At 39.8% G+C, this 14,089-nt stretch overlaps 1 protein-coding gene across 1 annotated transcript in view; it reads right to left on the bottom strand.

The window, feature by feature from the left end:
* The window catches only part of EYA1 (EYA transcriptional coactivator and phosphatase 1), a 152,149-nt gene that overhangs the window by 58,254 nt on the left and 79,806 nt on the right, over positions 1-14,089 (bottom strand). Inside the window, exons 10-11 of the mRNA XM_084864941.1 lie at positions 7,545-7,684; positions 6,117-6,200 (exon numbers count right to left, since the gene is read on the bottom strand). Of these exons, the coding sequence (XP_084721067.1) occupies positions 6,117-6,200; positions 7,545-7,684 (224 nt within the window). The remainder of the gene's footprint in view (positions 1-6,116; positions 6,201-7,544; positions 7,685-14,089) is intronic.

The following is a 14,089-nucleotide window of genomic DNA, read 5'->3' as shown; positions in this document are numbered from 1 at the left end:
GGCCCACACAGCCTGAAATGTTTCCTATCTGACCCTTAGAGAGAAGGTTTGCCAGTCTGTGGTCAGGAGGTTCCATGGAGAGATTGTTCCGTTTAAGTGACCAGACCCTCTGCAGTCCCCGGAAAACAGGGGGGCCTGGCTGCCCGGTGCCATGCTGAGAGCGCAGCATCTTCACCAGCCACCGTGGAAGGAGGTCATCCCTCAACAGATTTGGGAGCTGAGTGCTGTCCCCCAAAACAGGGAAGAACAGCAGTCTTTCTGGCAAAAGGAGTGTCCTTATGAAATGGGCTAGACCAGCTGCTTTCAAATTTGTCTTTCACCAACCTACTGAATACTCAATAGGGACATTTAGTTGATTTAAACTCACTATGACAATTGGGATCCTTGGAGAAGCCTGGTATATTATAAAGCAAATGCCCACGCAGCAGGTATATGATCAATATGTGATCTTTGCAGTTTTTGTTATTGAGTTATTGCTGTAATCAGACACAGTGTGAGGCCCTTCAAATTCATGACACAACCCAAATCTCTCCCTTCCCCCAGCTTTGAGATATAACTGATAAGACTTAATTATTCAAACAATTTTGCATGTCTAGCAGCCAGGATTATGGATGAGGAAATAGGTTCAGTAGGAATAAATAACTTCCCAAAGGTAAGGAAATAAGCCAGTCAGAGTAAGACAAGGATCACATGATCTCACTTACATGTGGAATCTAAGAAACAAAATAAATTTGATGAACAAAACAGATCCAGAGATATGGAAGAATGGAACAGACTGATGAATCTGAGAGGGAAGGGAGGAGGAGAAGAGATTAACCAATGAACTTATATGCATATATGCATAACCCAGGGACACAGACAACAGAGTGATGATGGCCTGGCATAGGTGGGAGCAGGATGGAGGGGGTCAATAGTGGATAAAAGAGGGGCATCTATGATCCTTTCAACAATAAGGTAAATTTAAAACAACAACAACAAATAAAAAACCCCTTCCCCCACTCCGCCCAAACCCTGAAGTCTTGGATTGAGTCTAGAGCTATTTGAATTGAATTAGATATGTCACATATTGGCACTTCACAAATTTGAAGACACGACCACACATTACCTACTCACTGGCCACTATGCCAGATTCAAGTATTTGGCAGTCAAGGTTCAACTACAATACATTAAGACATAATTAATATTTATTTTATGCCAGTCATGGTGCTCGGGTTTTTCACATTTGGTCTCTAACCTCTCTAACCTCTCCCATAATGGGCTTAGCAGTTTCAGAGCATTGGTGCTGAATTATATGAGTACTGTGCACATAGGAAATCCTTAACAAGGAGGACCTAGAATTAAAAATACTAAGCTTTATGTTGGCTTAAGTGCTTATGTTTAGGTTTTTGTGTTAAAACGAGGAGTGTACTGGGCCAGATCCATATGAACAATGATAAATGTTAAGTATTGGAACAATGAAGCCATTGGGTCTAGATAGCTTGGGGAGCCCTTCCACAGAGGGGTGTCATGTTTGGGGTATCAGCACAATACTTATTTGGAATAGAAGTCTGGGGTACTTGCTTTGATGTAACTGGATTATCTTGACCAATTTTTTTTTTTTTTTTTTTTTTTGAGAGAATGTTTGTTAAAGTTGGAGACAGTAAAACAAGAAAGGGCACAGGATAGAACAAGCAATAGCAGAGAGACCAGGCAGAGCAATGAGCATAGGCCTGGCTGCTTTGGCTCACTAAGAAGTCAGAGAAAAGGGGGCCTTAGGGACAGGTTCAGGGGGTTAGCCCAGGACAAGCTCCTGCTGCCCATTGCTGCCCAGGTTGCAAGTCTCCTGGGTCCCTTAGAGTTTAGGAGAGGCATGCCTGTGGGGGAAGGAGAGGGAAAGGGGAAGGTGTGGGTGCACTGCTGGGAGGGAGAGCACACTCTGATCTATTTTTTTTTAAACAGGAGAAAAATCAAAGTTTAATACATGCTCATGGGGAACTCACATCAGAATAACAATTCCAAGAAAATTCCAAAATATATTGTCTATTTTTAAAAGAGCATTCAATGAAAAACATCAAGACTAGTGTTCTTCAGTGAAACTGGGGAATCTGGACTTAGTTTGAGAACAACTTCTAAAACCGCATTAAACAAAGAAAGCTGCGACAGATATTATTTACCAACAGCCTACTGAACAGGAATGCCCACGGGCTTTATTCTCCCGCTAATAGGCTATTTCTCTTCTCTCCTCTTCCCCGGCCACGCCTGCCCTGGACCCAGCACCCTCCTTTAGTTCCCATCACCTTTGTTATTAAAACAACACTTTTTCATAACACCCAGCAGGCCTGCTTCCCAGAGCTAGGATTACACGGAAGGTGGGACATTCTTAAACTTTTTTATTTTTTGGGTACATATTGCTGGAACATGCCCTAATTTTGCATTATATCAACCAGATCCTGTGTCCCCTTACTGAATGGCCTACTCATTGAGTTGCCAAAGCCAGTGTGACTAAGCTACTTCTCAAGTGTCTGGTTCCCATGGAGACAGAACAGCTATCACATTGTCAGGCATTCATTTCTTTGTAGGCCTGGAGAGGACGGCCCTGCCTTCCGTGCTCCCCTTGACAATGTGCAGGCCCAAGGCACACCATGGAACCTGCGCTCCAAGAAGGAAGGCTGCCTTTAGGACCTGAACTGCTTTACAACCTCTCTCCTCAGCCTCGGGGGAGACAAAAGGATACAGGATGTTCTGGTCATCTTAATGATTTTTATTGTCAGGAAGAATCCTTGTTGGACCACATTTTTACAAGGCATGAAGATCAGATCTGAGAGCAAACTCTGCTCGACTCATAAAGTTCTCCAATGAAGAGAACATGAAGCAAGAGTTCTTGCATGCTTCGGGCTACAATTCAATGAGCCATTGTGTCTTCAAAACCCATCTGGACCAGGACGCAACAGGCTGACCCTGAGCATCCAGCGCAAAGAAGGTGTGCAATAGACATTTGGTGAGGAATCGAGCTAAGAGCCTCTGAGGGGCTTGTGATCCCGAGCTGTGCACTATTGACTCAACTCCTGCCCTGACCACTGCCTCATCCCTGGGTTCATCTCTGCCTCCTTGCCTGGTTCAAGGGAATGTCTCACAGACATCTCAAACTTGTCCAACACCAAACTTTCCATTTCTCTTCCAAATTAGTTCTTCCCCATTTCAACACTCTCATAATATGGCTAGTTTCCCAGTTGCTTAGAACAACCTCCCCCCCCAACAAAAAAAAATAAAATAAAATTGATGATCTTTTCATTCCTCTCTATTACTTATTAGAGGCCTGGTGCACGAAAATCCTGCACTGAGGGGGAGGTCCCCTCAGCCCAGCCTGTGCCCTCTCCCAGTCCAGGACCCCTCAGGGAGATGTCCGACTGCTGTAGAGGCGGGAGAGGCTCCTGCCACTGCTGCTGTGCTCACCACCCATGAGCCCAGCTTCTGGCTGAGCAGTGCTCCCCCTGTGGGAGCGCACTGACCACCAGGGGGCAGCTCCTGCATTGAATGTCTGCCCCCGCGGGGTCATTGCATGTCATAGCAACCAGTCGTTCTGCCTTTCGGTCGATTTGCATATTAGTCTTTTATTATATAGGATAGGAGCCCACCAGCCCAATCCAAATCATCTCCAAATCCAACTTTCCCACTGGTTCTAGAATCAAGAATCTAATTGGCTCTCTCCATTTCTACTGCTAATTCATCAGATCACTGCTAAAACCTCCCTGTTCTTCCATTCCTCTGCCCCTACCTTCGATTATCCACACACGGCCAAAGATATCTAAAAATCCAAATCAGTTCTGTCACGTACTTTCTTGAAGACTTTGAATGACATCCTATGGCATGTACAATGAGATCAACTCTCTGACCACAGCTGGATGGCCCTCTGTCCTGGCCCTCCTCTTTCTTGATTCTGTATCATCATCACAAAGCTGACAACACTACCCTTTGTCTCTCAAGCATCAATCCCTTTTCTTGTATGCACTTGCTATTTCCTTTGTTTAGACATTCTCTCTTTTTTTTAAAGAATATTCTTTCTCTTGAGGGTCACATGACCTACTGGACTATTCAGATCTTTCTGACTTCAGGAAAACCTTTCCTAAGTAGGCTTTCCGAATTTACTTTCTCCCAGACCCCCATCAACTTATCAGTAAGTAAATTTACATTTAAATATATTACCCACACTTTGAAGAATATTCAATTTTTGTTTTGGGGAATTATATGTAAAACTTTTTATCACCTGCTCTACTATGACAAAAGTAAACAGATTAACAAACAAAATAATATTTGATGAAACCTCAAAATACTAATGATTGACACTTTTTAAAATATAACTCATGATATTGTTGAGAATCTGAATGGAAAATTCTAGGTAGCTAGCAGTTTCTAGGTTAAGTGTGAATTCCATATGTAAATGAGTAACTTATGGTCAAATACTGACATGAGGTCAATAGGTCATAGGATGCTCTAAGCTGGCTCTTTTCAAATGGTCACAGAGAACTGATCAATTTGCATCAATTTGGCCCTTAGTGAGAAAGTTTTTAAAGACTCAAGACTTTCTGGATGATTTTCAAATTCAGGTTTTCTTCGTGCCTGCTCTTTGCAACACTTTTGTGTTAGTTCCAAGAGCCACCTTTTTCCCATAGAAGTTAGTTATAGGACATGATAATGGTTTAGTTAAGATCTCCCAGATTCTTCCTACTGGCTACATATATTAATCTTTAATCAATTTTAAGTTGTTTTGTAAAATAGGAATATCACTATTTCTAGTAAATAAAAGTATAAGTAGAGTATTAATATAAATAATAATACAAAAAAACACTGCTAATAATTATTGAATCCTTATTGTGCTAGGCACCTAATAGATTTTCATGAGTGATTCTATGGTTTTATTTTCATAATCTGAATCTTTGTTCATTTTTGTCTTCTCTTAGAAATTTAACAATAAGATGGGACATACTGTGTTTTACAGATACCTTATTTCTGGACAGAAATTCAAATGGTGGATTATTCTTACTCTTACAAATGTGCATTTTCAGCCATTTTTTTATTAGACATATCTTTAGGGTTAGGAGAAGGAAAGCTTCACTGTGAAGCTCAATTGATAATGCCTTACTTTTACCTCCACACTATATCTACATAGCAAGCACTCAATTATACTTATTGAAACAACGAATACCTGGGCTGGGTAGAATCTGTAATGACACCATGCACATTTTATGGGTACCAACTGTGATAAACACAGTTTCATTTTTAAGGTTCCAAACCAATAGTTTACAAATCTAAGATTGGTCATATTATTTCTTTAAAGATTAAAAAAAATTAAAATATCATATTTATGGAATAATTTCAGACATTACTTATAGCTATTTTAAATAGCATGATTACTGTGTGGAAAGGTTTATGAATCCATCAAGCAATATATTTTTTAAAAAATGACCAAGGTTTTATAAAACTCAAATGCAGAACATTGAAACTGAAGGTCTGTTTACATAGGTGGTCTATAACATTATTTTTTTTTTACCTACAACACCAAGTATTATAACAACTGAAACATAAATGTATTGGTTCTATTGTCATTCAGAGGCCTAGCTGTGCATACCATTCCTATAAATTCAGTCTCATGGCAAATTCATTCATAACAGATGCTTTGAAAATAAAATACTAATACTGCTAATCACTGAAAACAATAGCAAGTGAATATTTGCTCCACTGAATATGTTGTGAATAATAGATAGATAGATAGATAGATAGATAGATAGATAGATAGAAGAGCATGGCAAGTAAAAAAATACAACCCAAAAGATCTTTCTATGTCATCTAAACATTCTAATATATTATCTTAGAAGAGCATTCAATCACTTTTATTCATTGGGATCTGAAGTAAGAATGAATTAAATTGCATAAAGTTTACCTCATTTTTAAGAATCAAAAATATATCTCCTTTTGTGCATTTACATGTTTGTGTCAACCTATCAAGTTATTTTGTTTTTTAGATTTTTGGTTTATCATTTAAAGTTTAACCACATTCCCATTTGGACAAAAATTCAATTCTAGGCCTTGTTATTCTAAAGAAAAGGGAAAAAAAAAAGAAAAAGCCTCCTGGTACTCACCCTCCCATATCTGTTGGCATAGGACCCAGTAAGCAAGGAATGGAAAACGATGATTGTCTCGTCCAAGTCCCAGATGAACACCCTCTACAAAGGAAGAAGCAAATCAGATGTCTTTCTTTTGCTTAAGAAACCTTGTTATTCATAACTTCAACATGAGCAGTTGTTTTGAAATGGGAGAAAAACGAAAAATCTGATTTTTTTTTTAAATTCAACTATTCAAAGTATGTCTCCCAACTTTTCTTCTGCTGTAACCTCAGATGACATACAAGAGGACAGCTCTATTAGCAACATCAACATAAATACAGCAGAGACAGAATAACACATGGCCTTCTTACTTCTGAAACATGTTCTCAGTCTCAGCTCTGAAGAAATAAAAAACGACCTAAAATTAGGCTGTTTATAACTTCTGAGACAGAGAGGGACAATCAATTAAAAAAATCATTCAATTTATCTTGTCCTTGTTTCTACTCTCTGTTCATTAGGAAGTGTTAAAGGAGCTAATCTGATGCTTTATTTCTATCAAGCAAAGTATTAAAAAATTGCACATAAAAACTAAAACTTTCCATCATCCTTATGTTACCTATTGGGCTGTTATCAATTGGCCAGGTTATATATTTGATTTTCTGATGATTCCAGACAATTAATAACATAAGCAGACATATCACACTGCTATTGACATACTCTCGGGGTATTTGGAATTGGATTTGAAGAACTTATTTCAAAGTTCTTTGAGATACCGCAAAAGGCCTCACGCCTGCTTTTCTTCTTTCCATTCCCACTTACATCAGTACACAGTCATTTAGGTCCTGCTGAAAATGTGCATCTTTTTGACCAAAGTAATTACATTTCCCACCATCAGATTCCAATATGGCCAAAAACAAAACAAACAAAAAACAAAAACAAAAAACAAAAAACAAAAACAAAACACACCAAAAACCAGAAACTTAATTGCAATGGATTCAAGGCGATGAAACCTACCAGCCCTGGGAGGTTTTATCTAATCCCTCCTGCTTTTGAACTCAACCAGCATACGCCTCATAAGAGGATGACCACTTCAGTTGAAAACATTCCAGGTTTTCCTTTCTTAGCACACCAGTATGTCTTTCATTATCTAACTAAAATAACAGTGATACAGAGCACTATCAGATAACTTTGTTCAAACAGAATTGTGTAATTGACTACATTCCCTTAGAGAGAAATAAGCAGACACTTTACCATAGAGTTAGAATGGGAGAGAGAACAGAAATAATTGCTTTCCCTGGAGTGAATGCAGGAGAGAGAAAACAATGCTTTCCTTATAGTTACTATGGAAAGTGCAACCATAGCACTTGGCCACCCTGGTCACTGCTGTAACAATGCAGATCTTCAGAACCATCCTTCAGCTCCTAAGATGCTGTGTTATTCGCTCAGGTGTTGGCAATGACATACCTCAAGATCAGAATCCGGGGGAGGTGAAGGATTATTGTTTCTTCGGCCTCGTCCACGTGATTTCCCATCAGAACCTCGACGTAATCGCTCAGAGTCGGAATCTTTAATGGGTGTTGACGGGCTGTGGATGGTACTGTATTCTGTAGACAGACAGGAAGAACTTTATCTCCTGGTTCCAGCGCCATGATTATCCTTGTTTCAATTCATGGCGAAGTTTGAAGAGTCCAAAAACTCTACATTACCTCTTACTAGCATTGGCAAATAATCTGAGATACTTGATGCCAAGATTTGTTTTGAAAAAACATATGATCAGAAATGACTAAAATTTAATTGAAGACAGCAGGTGGTATTCAGTTGCCAAAATTTTCTTTGTGGTTCTCTAAGATTAGACAGTGTTCCCCTTCACCCCCTAATCCTCACCTCCACTCCCACTCTTGTTTCTCTTATTCCACGGACAGCGCCTGGCTACACTGAGAGACTCACACATGAGCCGTACCAGCCGCTCTCACAACCTACAAAAACGCTTCCGGTCCATGCAAAGAAATGAATGAGAAAAATCAGCTCTGGGGCCGGGGAAACCATCGCCATGCAGAGTTTTGTTTTTTGGAAAATTTAAAACAATTTCTCCCTCATTTTACATGAGAACAAGAGAGCAGCATGGAGAACAGAGACACATGGGCAATACCCGTGCTCTGTACAGCATTCACCACAGGTTCTTCCTGTGTCTGTCTTTGAACCAAAAATCCCAAGCCAGGCACCACATTAAAATTATTCATCTGGGTAACTCAGAGAACCACAGATATAACCATATAGAAACCACACCATTAAGAACAATCCCCACACAGCTCAGAGGAATGGCTGGGCAGTGGTTATGGAGTTGAGAGGAAACTCTTAATCTATTACCAGAATGAACAAACCATTTACTCCCATCCCTTAGGTACATTTTCCCCCTTAGTCCATCCAGTTCACACATCAGACAATTTCCAGCTTCCCGAATTCCAGATGCGCCAGTGTGCTGACTCTCCCCAAAATCTTGGTGAGATTTCTCTACAGATATGGTTTAGAATCTCAAAATCTAATATGAGGAATGACTATTCTTACTGAGACATTGTTGATGTTACATTTCACCAACTAGAAAACTTATGGAGAACAGTTGAAGGTTTTTATTATTGGACTATCAGCCCCGACTCTGTCAAACCACATGGTCTCAGTGTTACCTCCATGTTTAAGCCTTGGGAGTCAGGGGAGATAGGAATGGACTGTGATAATGTCCATTTCTAAATCACATGAAACTGCCTATACTTCCTGTTTCATTTGAAACCTAAGTAGATTCCTGTTCCTTTGAGATGAGGCTTTTGCATGTTCCTCTGCCATAGCAAACAAGATGGCAAATTTCCTCAGACAAACTGGTCATGTGAACCTCATACCCAGAAACCACTGTGATGTCCTACAAGCCCATTAGTTAATTATGGGAAGAAAGTCTCATACAATGCCACTCAACAGATCTTTTTATATAGCTATTCGGGATGCATTTTGAGCTAACTTCTCTTGTAGATCTGTGAGAATAGTGCTGGCTGGTCAGAGTTAAATATTCATGAAATTTATGTGAGGTCATTTGTCTTGTAGAGGCAGATAACTCTGGCATTCTCTCCTCAAGTTGCTTCCAACTAGGCATCTCTCTTCCATGTATTATAGAGAATTAGGAACTCCAAATAAATAAATTACATATATATATATATATATATATATATATATATATATACTATATATATATATATATATATTTTTTTAAAGGAGTTCAATGGATTCAAAGTTGTACTTTGAAGTCTTTACCTCCCCTTTAGTTAAATATTCTACAATTTACATCTCCATGCAAACCCTAGACAGCCACCATTTTAGACAGAACACATGCCAATCTCTTACTAGTGGCAAAACAGACCATTTACTTTGCAGCGGCACAGCTGGCATTGAATCCACCCTGTGCTTTTAATTACTTCACTTAAAAGTCCTTATCTTTAAAAAAATATGTATTTGTACTGATTTTTTTTAAGGGAGGGGAAGTTGGGGGAGGGAGAGAGAGAAACATGGATATGAGAGTGAAACATTGATCGGCTGCATCCTGCCTGCCCCCTACCAGGGATCAAGCCTGCAACCCAGGCATTCGCCCTGACCAGAATCCAACCAGTGACTTCTAGGTGCATGGGACAACGCCCAGCCAACTGAGCCACACCGGCCAGGGCCTGCAACGTCTAGCTTGAACTGTGAGCTCTCCAGCTTTCGGAAGTTCATTTTGAGAAGAAGTTAAAGAGTCGCAAGCAATGTATCTTATTACACATATCTTTGCCTTGACTTCCAGTTACACTTTGTCCTCAAAGTTTATCTTACCTAGGTTTTCTTAGCCTTGATTTCCTCCTATCGTTGCCCATTTCTTTATGTTTACTTCTGTATTTCTGTCTTAAAAACTCAATTAAATCTTTAAAAATATATTGCATTTCATTTTTTTTAGAAAAGGAAAAGCTATAAATTGATTGCTCACTTTTGTAACCTCTCTCTGCCACCAACCCCCCCCCTCCCCTACACACATACACACACACACACACACACACACACACACACACACAATTCAATGAGCAAAGTATACAGGTAGATTTTTAAATGGTCTTATCTAGAGTTTTTGCAGGTAGAGAAAAAGCCGTAAAAGGTATACAATCTGATACCTTTAAATATTAAAATACCTTTAAATATTAAAACACACACAGTTTACAGGTCTTAGCTTCTTAGAAGGAAGATGAAATTTAAATGATGCAAGCTGGTTTAAAAAAAAAATCTCTTTCTCTTTGTTCTATGAGGTGGAATTAAATGCATGTACTCTCCTAATCAGCTTTCCTAATTTCTCCTTCCTCCTACTAGTGCAAAACAACTGAACAAAAAATTTAATCTTCTAATGCATTGACATCTCATGTTTCGTTAAAATCCTCTCCAAATTGTTCAACTTTACCCCCTCTGAGATAATGATGTGAAAGTTCTCAGAAGAGCATTCATTTCATTTCACAAACATCAACTGAATGTTCATGCTATTCTAGGCACTGCTCTAGGTAGAAGCTTGAAGCAAAATGATGTGCCAAAGAGATATTGTACCTGCCGCCTTGGAGATTTAAATTCAGAGGAAAGCACCGATTCATGACAAAAATGAAAGATTACAGAGCAATATGTCAAGGGTTATAACATGGGAAAGGCAGAATGCTAGGAGACCACAGAGGAAGCCCACACAACTCAGATTTACAGAGTTGTGGAAGCTTCCTGAGGACGGAGAAAAAACTCACCAGTAAACAGGAAATAGAAATGTACTCCAGGCTGCCAGAGGAGCTTCTGGGAAGGTGAAGGTGGGGATAGGAGAGAGGGAGGGAAGGAGGGAAGAAGGGAGAGAGGGAGGGAGGGAGAGAGAGGGAAGGAGGGAGAGAGAGAGAGAGAGAGGATGAAAGAGAGAGAGAGGAAGAAAGAGAGAGGAAGAGAAGAGAAGAGAAGAGAAGAGAAGAGAAGAGAAGAGAAGAGAAGAGAAGAGAAGAGAAGAGAGATTGAGGTTGAGATTAAAGAACTAAAACAAAAATCAATCTGACCTGAATCTATAGAGAAAGAGTAGAGGTAAGACTGGGGACGGGCAAATAATTCAATAAGAGAGTGATGTGATCAAATTTCCATTTAGATAGAGTACTCCAGCTCCTATGTGGTCGGGGTAGTGAAGACTGAAAAAGGGAGCCCCCAGCCCAGAGGAGAATTCAGTAATTTGGGTCAGAAATACTGGTGGCCCAGATGCAGGTGATGGGCACAGGGAGAGTTAATGAAGTGTCATTAGGAGGTGAAACCAGCTGGATAAGAAAGAAGAAGAATGTCAAGTATGATGCTCAAGCCCATGGTTTGGCAACAGGGCAGATGATAATCCAAGGTATGAGATTTAGGAAGAAAGGATTATAGGGAAGAATGTAGGTGAGAATTCAGGTTCAGCTTTTGGACATATTAAACTTGAAGAGTCTTGGGCATTCATGTCCAATAGACTGTTAGACTGCCTTGTAGTTCATGAAAGATGTGTGGTTTGGAAATTGATACCATACATAACTTAAGAAATGAGTGTAATTAGAGACATGCGGTATGTGTAAAAAAGATGGGCAGAGATAGATAGGTGGGGTGTGGAAAGAGTGACCAGTAACTTCAGGTCAGAAAGAGCTAAATAAAAGGAAGATTGATTCCAAGAGTATTTTAGATTGAATCAAAGAGGTCTTTGGTAAATCTGGCCAAAGTATAGATTTGAGAATTATTGGGGAGATAGATTGGTGGGATAAAAATAAGATAGCAGAAGGTAGAAGAACAAGCAGGGGTTAAAGCTCTTAAAATGTTACTGAAGACCCTGTAGTGGCCAAATCCAATCATTTTTAAAATTGATTTTAGAGGGAGGAAGGGAGAACAAAACATTGAACCCATAACCTGGGCATGTGCCCTGACAGGGAATTGAACCCACCACTTTTTGGTGCACAGGGCAATGCTCCAATCAACTAAGCCACACCGGCCAGGGCTCCAATCATTATTTTTTTAGGCCTCAATCATATTTAACCACTCCGTGGCTATGCTGACCACTCGCTCCTTTAAACGTACACATACATCCCTTTCTTCTGCTTCTCATCTTGTATTCACACTATTCCTTCTCAGTCTCTTTGGACACATCTTCCTCTACCCAAAGCTTAAACGTTAATGTTCTCTATATTAGTGATACTAAAAGTGCTGATCTGGGACAAAATAAGAAGTTTGCATCTAGACATTAATTAATGCAATGCTTCCCTCATTGAGAATCCTGCTAAGATTAAAAGGAAAAAGTCAGCCAAGGTAAACAGTGAGCTTATTGAAGCAGTTGATTATATTCTGAGGCAAATCCCTTGTGCTATCATGGACTATCAATAAACAATTAGTGGACAGGCAGCCAGGGGCTGGACTACATTTTTTAATAGCGTGCCAGTTTTCTCTATCGGCCTCTTATCTCGCTATAAGCTCTCAGTGGTTGGTAGTATTTGTAAGAGGGATTTCACTGATAGGCTCCAGGTTGATGGTTTTAAAGCTTTACTTCCTTATCTCCTGACCTGACCATCACACCGTTTGCTACACCGTTCTATGAGAATATTCCATGAACAGCACAACTGAATTCGTCCCAAACGGAATCCTCCTTCTCTATTAACCAGCTTGCTTAGTGGTACCAACATCTACCCAATTTTCCAAGCCCGATCAAATCAAGAGTAAGTTCTGTGGTTTTCAGCTCCTTAATACTTTTGCTCTAATTCAGGCTCGCACCATCCCTTGCAACTGTTTCCAAGCTTGTCACTTGGAGCCTTTGAACGATTGTCTGTACCACCAAGACCGAGAGCTTACAAACCCTTCAAAACTCCAATGTGGGACAGGAAGGACAGTCTCAATTTCAGGACACTGAACTAGGGACTCAACTGCCACTTAGTGAATCTTGACCTCACCACTGATTAGTAGTATTATTTGTGCAAGTTATATACCTTTGCTATGATCAATTACATTATCTATGACATGGGAATAAATGAGATCAAATAAAACAAATATATAGTAAAGGTACTTAGAACCATGCATGGCACTGACAACTTTATGATGTTAGCTCCTCTGAGAAACAGAAAAGTCCCACTGAGTCACTCGCTGAGCACCAACCTCTAACTGCTCTCTCGCCTTTGTGCTCAGCACTTGGGATAAACACATCTAACATTCTCAGTCCGCTGCCACGTGCCAGGCGGTTTCACCACTTTACACATTCTGTTCCTGTTCTTAGAAAGCTCTTTCTCAACTCAACTGCTTCCCCCGATTTATAAAATTCCGTTGGAAATCCCTAAAGATCAAGTTCAAGTGTCTTCTCTGTGAATTCTCCATTTAAATCTTGGCTCCTCCTCTGTAGTTGCATGGATCTCTATTATACAGTTAGACAGTTTTTTGCAGATATTTATGTTCACAGTGGATAACACAGGATTTGATTGAATTATTATGCCCATCACTCCTGCTCCTGGTGGGCAGAACTGGTGGCATTCATTTTGCATCAAGAGCCAAAGGCGATGTTTAAAAAAAGATTAAGACTGGAGGAATGCTGTCATTCTAGCAAATCTATAGAGGTGATCTAATTATTTGTACTAGCTAGTCAGAATGTTTTCAAATGGAAAATAGCTGTGATTACTTTAAAATCTTACTAATGTTTATATATTAAACATATATTAAAACTGATGTTTATGCCGGAACCGGTTTGGCTCAGTGGTAGAGCGTCGGTCTGCGGACTGAAAGGTCCCGGGTTCGATTCCGGTCAGGGGCATGTACGTTGGCTGCGGGCACATCCCTGGTGGGGGATGTGCAGGAGGCGGCTGGTCGATGTTTCTCTCTCATCGAAGTTTCTGGCTCTCTATCTCTCTACTTTCCTTTCTGTAAATAATCAATAAAATATATTTAAAAAAACAAAAAACACTGATGTTTATATATTCAATCAGAAAACAGTAAACTCT

Source organism: Pipistrellus hanaki, assembly GCF_964339955.1.
Source record: "Pipistrellus hanaki genome assembly, chromosome: 17".
Lineage (NCBI taxonomy): Eukaryota > Metazoa > Chordata > Mammalia > Chiroptera > Vespertilionidae > Pipistrellus > Pipistrellus hanaki.
This window is presented reverse-complemented; position numbering and strand designations above follow the sequence as displayed.